Raw genomic sequence first — 9,602 nt, 5'->3', positions numbered from 1 at the left:
ACCTGAGGGCACAGACTCCTGCAGCATGGGGAAGCTTTAAGCTCCAGCCCCTGGGGATCCCAGCCATGTATCATTCTTGAAAATGGTCCCCAAATTGTTGGTTCTACCAGCACAGTAGTAGGATCAGCAGCAGCGGCTGCTACCGCCATTTAACATTGGAGAAATCTTTAGAAAAGACATCATTCTAAAGCCACTCCAGTGACATAATCCAAAGAAATGCTGTGCTTAAAAAAGGGGGGGAATATGAAAATGACTTATTCATGCTTTGTTCAAAAAGTTAAACAACTTACATTAAATTAATAGTTGCAGTAGCACGTTTCTATGTAAATTTTAAAGCTTAATGCGGTTATTCTGCTTTTTCATCTTTTACACCTGAAGGAATGATTATAGAACTAGGGAATGCATTCAGATGCCATTTGGTGCAGCCCTTTATGGAGGAGTCAAATGAGACACTGAGGCAAAGGGAGTTCACAGGGGCAGTGGGAAGTGGCAGGGCAGGAGAACCATAAGGCCCGTGTTCTTCCCCCAGCCTCAGCGCTGGAGAAAGGCCAGGAATGGAGCCAGGAAGAAGAGGATCCCGTCCTGCCGGGACTGACCAGCTCTCAGCTATTAGTGTCCGAGTCGCTGCTGACCTGACAATGGAGGGAGTTCTTTTTACCAAGAAGTCACAGGTCAAGACTCTCTCTATGCCTATAATTTAAGAATGCATCTTGTGGGGCGCAGTGTAGAGCATGGCCTTGAATTCAAATCCTGCCCGAGACCCTAGCGAGGTGACCCTGAGCCCGTCACTTTGTCCCACTTGCCTCCAAAAGAAGAAAAGTTGCATCTTGCCCAAAAGGGAATTTCAACTGGGCATCTTCCCAAATGTTAGCTCCATGAATATCATTCTACGGGAAATCATTTCTGGTTATTTAGGATTCACTTAACTCACACACAGGCAATAAGTTAGGGTTTCAAGGCAATGCATTTATTGTACAATGTGCATGTGCAGAGTCATTCACCAGAAAAGCTAAGAGCTTTCCTTTTGGAAAAAAACGGACCCCTGCCTCTGTTGTGGAAAATCCATAAGAAATTAGCAGAGATCTTGGAACAGAGGAAGTAGAAAAGCCCACGAGGTGATCCCGGCGAGTCCCACGGGGAGGGGGAGGGGCTCGGCTGTCGGGGCACAGGCCCCCTAAAGCAGAATCGCTCCCTTCTCGCTCCTCCCCTCAGACCTCAGAAAGGAAGCTGGGTCAGAGTGCGCTTGGAGGAGGCTCAGGCCCCTCCCTGGCCGGATCCGGGGAAGAAATTCCCGCCGTGTGGTGGGACGGGAGCGTCGAGTAGCGAGCCTCCGCGGCCGCTCCGCCGGTCAGAAAGCCAGCGCTCTGAGAGGGACCCCGCGGCTCCCGCCCTCCAGGCGCGTGTTCCGGGGCCGCTGCCCGTGAGCGGGTTTGGACATTTGTGGACAGAGATCCCGGGCCGGCAGAGCCAGGACGTCCCCGGAGGCGGGAGCATGCACTGACGCGGACGGACGGCCCAGGAGCCCCCGCGGTCCCAGGGCTGCACTGCAGCCAACTGAGGCTCGGCTACCTGCCGGCCCTCGGCCCTCCCGCCGCCGGAGTGGGCGGGCGGGGGCGGTCACACGTGCAGGATAGGGGCGGGGGAGGCCTGGAACACGGCCGAAGGGTTAGGCGAGAACTTTCTCCGTCCCTCGGGGACCTGCAAAACAAAGCGCCCACGCGGTCAGCCTGGCCCCGGACCGCCAGGAAAGCCCCCAGACTCAGCTGGGAGCCGGCCTGGCACTGCCGGCGTCTCGGGGCTTTCGAGGTTCTCCCCAGCCCCAGAGCGGGGCCTTGAGGCCGCCACGGCCGACCCGCAGGCGCCTGGGCTCGGCCTTTCCGTAGGGGGCTCTAGGGGGCGGAGGGACCCCCCCCCCCGCCAGCCCGATGGCCGTCACCCCCATCTCTGCGGGCGGCTCCGGTCCCTGCGCTCCAGGGTCTGGCCGAGCCGGGCCGGGGCTCTGAGCTGGGGGCGGGCGCAGGTGGACTTGGGGGGCACTTGCCTTGAAGTCGGCGCGGTAGCTGCTCTCCCTCACAGTGTAGTCGGTCACGATGATAGAGGTCGCTTTGGTCTTGACGGGTCTCGAAGGTTTGGCGGCGGGCCAGGGCCGGTACTCCTGTCTGGGGCACAGAGCAGAACCGCGCGGTCATCGGGCCCGAGCCGCGGCCACCCGTGCGGGAGAGCGCTCCCGGGGGGAGGAGGAGGCCCGCGACCTGTGGGGGGGGGAAGGAGGAGGCCCGAGGCCTGTGGGGGGGGGGGAGGAGAGGCTGCCCCTTGACGTGGGCGGAATAACAGCGAGCGCCCTCCGGGGGCTTCCTTTTCCGCTATTTTCTCTTCACCCTGATAACAGCTGGTGAAAACAGTGTTTGGGGGTTTGCATTCGCGCCTCATAAAAACCCTGGGAACGAGGATCATCCCCGTTTCACAGATGAGAAAACTGAGGTTCAGAGACATTTACCACCTTATTCAAGGTCAAAAGGGTCCTGAAGGCAGAATTGGAACTCGGACCTTCCCAACTCCAAGTCAGGCACGGGCTCACGGCGTTCATGGCAAGGGGCGCTCGGCCCACTCAGCGCTCTCCAGGAACGTGGGGGGTCAGAGAGGGGGCCCCCAGACAACCGGGGGCAAAGTGAGCTGGGGAGGGTGCAGGGGCGCCAGGGCTTGGGCTGCTTTCTCCAGTGGTTACAGGGCTCGTGTGTGTGTGTGTGTGTGTGTGTGTGTGTGTGTGTGTGTGTGAGAGAGAGAGAGAGATTGATCTCCTCCCCACACGTGACTCTCCCCCTCCGGCTGCCCCTGACCGGAAGCTGCCCCCCAGTGACCAGCGGCCTCCCTTTGTCCTGACCCTCCCCTTCTCCACTTCTCTGACCCCACTGTCCATTCTCTCCTCCTCCCCGGTCCGCTCTTTTCCGATCTGCTTCTCTGGATCCTCCACTATGTGTCTTCTAATAATCATACTCTGTGATTATGGTAACGAGGCCTGAGATGTGCTTTGCATAAATTATCTTTCTTTTGGTTCTGTGCGATGCTCTGGCAGAGGGATGCTGGGGAAACTTGGGTAATGTAGAAAGCAAAAGCCATTAAGTAAAAATGTTTCCTTTTTTTATTTAAAGTGAATTGATGTCACTTGGTTGGATGCTACTGGGGCGTTAAGGACTGGGGACTGCCAGTGGGGAGCACACTAGAGGGGGCTGGAGCAGAAGAGTTGCCCCTCAAGGGTCCTCCTAAAGCCAGAGGGGAGACCTGGGCAACTAGTCTCTGGGAACTCCCCCCTCCCCCCCAGGCAGAGACCTGCCCTAAGAAAGCAGAGCGCTCTGACTATCAGGACCATACGAGAAGAATCACAAGGACATTTGTGAACTCTCTGGGCTGAGAATCACCAAGCCTGGCCCCAGAGGAGGAGCAGCCCCCTGCCTTTCCTCCCCCGAAGAAGTGGGGGGTTATGGGGGGAAGTGGAGGGTTATGGGGGGAAGTGGGGGGTTATGGGGGGAAGTGGAGGGTTATGGGAGAGAAAGTCTGGACACACCGTCACTCTTGGTTTTTAGTTTTTTCGTTTTGCTGAAATCTTTTTTTTTTTTTTTTTTTTTTTTTCCCCCTCACTGTTAATTCTTTGTGACAAAGGACGGGGAATGGGAATATTTGTTTAGAAATGAAAGTGATGGGGGAAATGAGACCAAAAAGCATTTTTAAAGGGGAAGGAAAAGCAACAATGAACAAACCAAAATAAATGAAGGAGGAGCCCACGAGCTCCTTCGGGATCCACAGGGAGGCTCAAGAGCAACCTTAATTAATAAGGAGGGTGTTCTGCCCTGCTGAGCCTGCATCTCCAAGGGCCTGCAAGGCTGGGGATGAAACTTGGCCCTGGGCCCTAGAGCGCAGCTTTACAAGCACAAGGAGAAGCTCCATGGAGGCAGATTTTGGCTCCACAGAAGCAGTGAATGGTTAAGTGAATAAGGAGCATTTCAGAAACATTGGGGAGATTTGGCTTTAGGTCCTGCCTCCAAGTCTGGGCAAGACACAAGCCCTCGGGGATGCAGGAGTCCCTCTAAGGCCATCAGCGCCAGAGGAGGTGCTGACCTGGATTAATAAAGGGACTGAGCCCATCACGCATCTGGTCCCTGACCCACTGTGTGCCAAGGACTGGGGATAAAGAGAAAGGAAGAAGCTCCTGCTGTCCAAGAGGCCGTATGGCCCATCAGCATTAGGGAGCCGGTAAGCCTAGGGGTGGAAGTGACACAGGGATTCTGGATTCCCTCCAGCAGGGTGGGCTTATGAGGGGGCACCAGGGATCACAAGTGAGGGAGGGGAGGGGGAAACTCCCCCTTTGGTACAGTCCTAGCTGGCCCTGGCTTGGTAAATCTCGTCCCCTGCTCCCCAGCCCTCCATGGGCCATCTGGGATGGACGAGGGAAGACAAAGCATGGGGTCCATCATTTTTAATGGGAATCTGACCATGTTCCCTGGAGGTCTCGGGGCGAGATGGAACTGTTCCGCTGCCTGTTTGAAGCTTGCCACAGACATCTAGGCTGGAGGAATCCGCTGCAAAGGTGGGGATGGGAGTCCCAGAGGGAGACAGCGAGGAGACAAGAGAGGGGTCTCAGGATTGAATCATGGGAGTACCTTCATTCCAGAAGGATGAAATTCACAGGGAAGAAGGAGCCACATGTAGAAGAGGTCGAGAAACTGAAGGAGTTGGGCAGGCAGCAGAAGTCAAGAGAACTGAGGGCCAAGAAAAACCCAAGGATTTGATGGGGGGTCGTTGGTGACTCCTAAGCGTGGCTTCAATCTGGAAGCCAGATTTTGAGGGGCTGAGGAATGATCCCCCAGTATCTCTGGATTTCAACTGTAAAACAAGGAATTGGGTGGGCTAGATCCCCCCTCCAAGTCCTCTCCAGCTCCACATCCATGAGCCTTTGGCATGGCTGGGGAAAATGCCACAAACACCTGAATCAAATGTATTTTGATCATGAAAGTCCTACTATGTGCCAGGTCTTGAACTGTACTGTGGATTGTCTATGAGACTGTAGGCCCTTTGAAGGCAGGATCTGGGAGGCCGTGCACAAGAGCTGTACAGATGGGGCAGCCATACAGGGGCTGCATCAGTAGAAGGACCTCCAAATGGAGATCACAGGACAGCCATGCTTTGAAGGAAGGCAAAGGCTTTTATTTCAACTTTGTATTCCCAAGCAGCCAGCACAGGACTTGGCACAAATGGGTTCTCAATAAATACAATTGCTAATGTGGTGCAGCTAGGGGATCCAGTGGATAGGGTGCCGAGTCTGGAGTAAGGAAGTTAACTTCCTGAATTCAAATCTGGCCTCAGACACTTCCTAGCTGTGTGACCCTGAGCAAGCCATTACCCCTGTTTGCCTCAGTTTCCTCATCTGTAAAATAAGCTGGAGAAGGAAATAGCAAACCATGTCAGTATTTCTGCCAAAAATACCTCAAATGGGATCACAAGGAATTGAACAGGACTAAAAAAATTGCTGATTAACAACCACCATAAGCACAATGATGTTTGCTGAATTAAATTGTACCTACCAGGTGATGCAGGTGGCAGGGCCATTTGATAAATAAAAGAGTGGCAAAGGAGCAGCTGGGTGGTGCAGCGAATAGAGCACCAGCCCTAAAGTCAGGAGGACCTGAGTTCAAATATGATCTCAGACATTTAACATTTCCTGGCTGGGTGACCCTGGGCAAGTCACTTAATCCCACTTGTCTCAGTAAAAACAAACAAAATAAAAATAGGCACAGAGACTGGAGCGACCTCTCCTTCCTTCCTAGAAAATGCAAGGGTTTGTATTCTCGACTCTCTCCATGGTGCTGACCACCAGGCAGGAGATAGTTCTCCCCTCTGCCCAAGTCTGGACCTCCACTCTCCACAGCCCATCTAAGCCTCAATATGTCCCTTTTGTGAGCAGCAGCACAGTTTTCTCTCCCACCTCCTCCATCCACAGAACGTAATCTGCCCATCTGGTAGATTCTGGGAGTCTCAGGAACAGTTGGAGCAGAAGGGACCCTCATAGGCAAGAGAATGGAGAGTCAGTCCCTTCAACAAGGAGCTGGCGGATGGGTGTCAGTGGGGCTTACTGAGGTAAGAAAGGGACATCTGGGGCTCTGGGCCAACCGAGGAACAGGCAGGGGTATGATCCAGCTGAAACACACTCCCTTGAGTTGGGGGTTCAAGAACCTGAGTGCAAATCCTACCCATGCAACACTCATGGATACTCCGGGATGGGAACCATTTTCTTTTCTTTTCCTCCAGTGCCTGACATGGGGGAGAATGGTTGTTGGATGAATATATAATCCTGGGTCGTCCTGGCACACAGCAAGCACTCAATAAATGCCTTATCTTTGTGAAATCTGTGCAACTCAGGCCGGTTTCCTTCCTCATTATATAAATAATAAAGAGGGGGGGGGAAGAAAAAGAAAAGAGGGAGGGAAGGAGAGACAGAGAGACAATGAGACAGAGACAGAAACACACACAGAAAGAGACACAGAAATGGAGAAGAGCCAGAGAGAAATGAGGCCTGAGGGAAAGATTGAGAGAGAGGAGAGAAAGGGGGTGTTTGTGGGTGGGGGGAGAGACAGAGAAGTAAAGGAAGGAGGCAGAGATAGAGATAAAGATGAAGAGAGAAGGGAGACAGAAAGACTGAAGGAAAAAGATGAGAGGGAGAAAGAATGAAAGGCAGGAGGGAGGGGAGAGGAGAAGGAAAGGAAGGAGGAAGGAAGGGAGAGAGGTAGGGAGGGAAGGAGGGGATGAAAGAAGGCAGGCAGGCCATGTGACTTGAGGCGATGCGACCTGCCCAAAGCCCCCGGCGGGCCCGGGTTCTGGGCCCCGCTGTTTAAGCCCTTTTAAAGCCTGCCCCTGCCTGCTGCGAGCCTCCTCTCAAATCTGCAGGTCCCGGAGGCTGCTGGGAGGCGCCGGAGCCGGTGCTGACACGTCTTTTGAAATCTTTTTGAATCCAAATTCGAAGGCGCAATTTAATCCTAGCGGGACGAAAACTTTTATTCCAGAGTACAGTGTGTGAGTGTGTGTGTGTGTGTGTGTGTGTGTGTGTGTGTGTGTGTGTGTGTGTGTGTGTGAGTGTGTGTGAGTGTGCTTGTGGGTGTGCGTGTGTGTGTGAGTGTGCATGTGGGTGTGCGGGTGCAAGCGGCCCTCGGGGGCGGGGCGGCGCTCCCCCCAGCTCACTCCCTCTCCCCGAGCCCAGCAGAAGCCTCCAGGCAGCGCCGGGTCCCAGAGCCCGGGGTGTCAGAGGTGGGACTTAGGTCCTAGTGGCCCCGAGCCCTGGGGGATAAGCCCGAAGCGCCCATTGCTCAGCCCCGCACTCGGGCTAAAAGAGCGGCTGGGGCCGCAGCCGGGACCGAAACCCGGCCTGGAAAAAAGACCCGAGCACGGGGGGAAGGGCCAGCCTCGATTTCCTTGCCCTGTGAGAAAGTCCCTCCACCACTGCAGCCAGCCGCCCGGCCCGCGTCTCGGTTGCCCGGGGAGATGCGGAGGCGCCTCCGCGCTGGCCCGGTCAGAGGCAGGGCTCGAACCCACGTTCTGACTCCCAGGGGGTTCTGCCCCCGGCCCGCTCTGCTGGGGGAGGGGAAGGGTCGCGGAGCGCTCGGCTCGCTGGGACCGCGAGGGGCTAGCCGGACGCGGCTGCAGCGGCCCCGGCCCAGCGAGTGCGAAGGCCCCCGGTGGCCCCGGTGTGGGCGCCCGGGCGGGCGCAGGGGTCCCGGGCTCGGGGAGCCAAGCCTGGAGACCCCCCGGCGATCGCCGCTGGGCGGGGCTCGGCTCTGCGGGCATGGGGGCTCGGGCCCTCCTGCCTGGCGGGGGGGGGGGATTGCAGGGGCCGGATTTCGGGAGGAGGAGGGGACCGATCCCCCCCCCCCAGACGTCCGCTGGGCGCCCCGCCGGGCCAGAGGAAGGCGTTCCCCAGCCCGGGGAGTTCTCACACGGGCGGGAGGTCCTGGCCCCCGAATGTGGTGGGCGCTTGGGCCGGACGTCCCCGGGATCCCTCCAGCCCGGGGGGCTCCCTCCCCTCCTCCGAGGGTCCCCGGGGCGGGAGCCCCCCTCCCTCCGCGCCGTCCGCGTGTACCTGTAGGACGTGGTGACCGGCAGGGAGGCGGCGTCGGCCCGGAGCCTCAGGAAGCGGGGGTCCCCGTCGCCGGCCTCGAGCGCATTGCCCCCCGGGAGCACGTAGACGCTGGGGGCCGCCGCGGGCTCCCTGTCTCGCTCCCGGCGGCCCCCCCCGGGACCGGGGCCGGGGCTGGGCCGGGGCCAGGGCTGCGGGTCCCGGCGCGGGGCGCCGAAGTCCCGCTGGTACTGGGTGAGCGGCGGGCCCGGGGAGCCGGGGGGCCCGGCCGGGGGGGGCCCCGGCGGCGGCGGGGGGTCCTCGATGTCCGAGTAGCTGTGCACGGTCAGCGGCACGGCCACGTCCGAGCGGTCCAGCTGGTTCCAGCGGCGCGCCAGGCAGCACACGCGGCTGATGCAGGGCCACGCCATGGCCCGGCCCCGGGGCGCCCCGGAGTCCCCTCCGCGCGGCCGCCCGAGCGTCCCGGTCCCGCTCCCCGCCTGCCTCCTTCCCTCCTCCCGGAGCCTGCCTGCAGCGCAGCCCCCGCGCCCCGCCCGCTGCACCCACGGGAGAGCGGGGGAGGGGCGGGGGAGGAGGGAGCCGCGGCGCAGAGCGGCCCCGGCTTAGGCCAGCTGGTGCGGGGGGAGCGGGGGGGGGGCTCCCGGGAGGCGGGGGGGCGGGTCAGCGGGGCTGCGGGAAGACAGCCCTCCCCCTCCCCCTCCCCCGGGGCGCCGCCACCCCCGCCCTCCTGCGCCCCGCGCGGCCCGGGCAGCCCCGGGAGGGAGCGCTCAGGGACCTGCGCCGCTCGGGAAGTGCCTCCTTACATAAGTGGCGGCCTGCGCCGGGCGGCTGCGGGCGAAGGAAGGAATGAATGAGCCTCCCCGGGCTCGCTCCCTCCGTGCCCAGCACCGGGCTGAGCTCGGGGCCAAAGGGAGGCGGCCCCGGCTCTCCGCCAGCGGGGGGGCGGGGGGGGGGGGCGCCGGGACGCGGCTCCCTGCCGGCCATTTCCTCCGTCAAAAGCGCATCGAGTCCGAGGTGGAACCATTCGCCACAAATGCAACTCGTGGGACTTCGTGGGAACTTCTGGCCTCCGGGAGGCCCGCCCCCAGCCCCCCCCCCCGAGTGGGCAGCATTCCCGCGGGAAACGCCCCGAGTCCCCCTCCACCCCCTGAGCCTCAGTTTCCCCCGCTGTAAAAACAAAGGAAGCCGGATTCAGAGGCCTCGGGCCCCTTCCAAGGCTCTGCCCCCTCCCCACCTACTTCGTCCCTCAAAAGCGGGGGGGGGGGGGGGGGGGGAGGGGGGATGAGTCCTCAGAGCTCCCTCCTCCACCTTTGGCTTTGCCTAGCACACAGTAGGCGCTTCATAATGGTTTAGGAAATGGATGCATCCAGACCCTCGTCTCCAGGTCTAAGCGCACAGTGGGCCTGCCAGCTGGAGACCTCTAGCCAGCTGTTAATAAGCCCCCGCTCCCTTAATGGCCTCTAATTTGGGTGGGCTCCGAGAA

The 9,602-nt window shown here is 59.3% G+C and overlaps 1 protein-coding gene across 1 annotated transcript; it reads right to left on the bottom strand.

Moving 5' to 3' along the window:
* Positions 1-948: 948 nt before the first annotated feature.
* On the bottom strand, positions 949-8,595 carry MAP6D1 (MAP6 domain containing 1). Its single transcript, XM_074264181.1, has 3 exons — positions 8,123-8,595; positions 2,042-2,159; positions 949-1,698 (listed from the first exon to the last, which is right to left on the bottom strand). The coding sequence occupies exons 1-3, from the start codon at positions 8,527-8,529 to the stop codon at positions 1,618-1,620; spliced, it is 606 nt and encodes a 201-aa protein (XP_074120282.1). The 5' UTR covers positions 8,530-8,595; the 3' UTR covers positions 949-1,617.
* Between the last annotated feature and the right edge of the window lie 1,007 nt (positions 8,596-9,602).

The sequence above is a fragment of the Sminthopsis crassicaudata genome, chromosome 4 (genome assembly GCF_048593235.1).
Source record: "Sminthopsis crassicaudata isolate SCR6 chromosome 4, ASM4859323v1, whole genome shotgun sequence".
NCBI lineage: Eukaryota > Metazoa > Chordata > Mammalia > Dasyuromorphia > Dasyuridae > Sminthopsis > Sminthopsis crassicaudata.
This window is presented reverse-complemented; position numbering and strand designations above follow the sequence as displayed.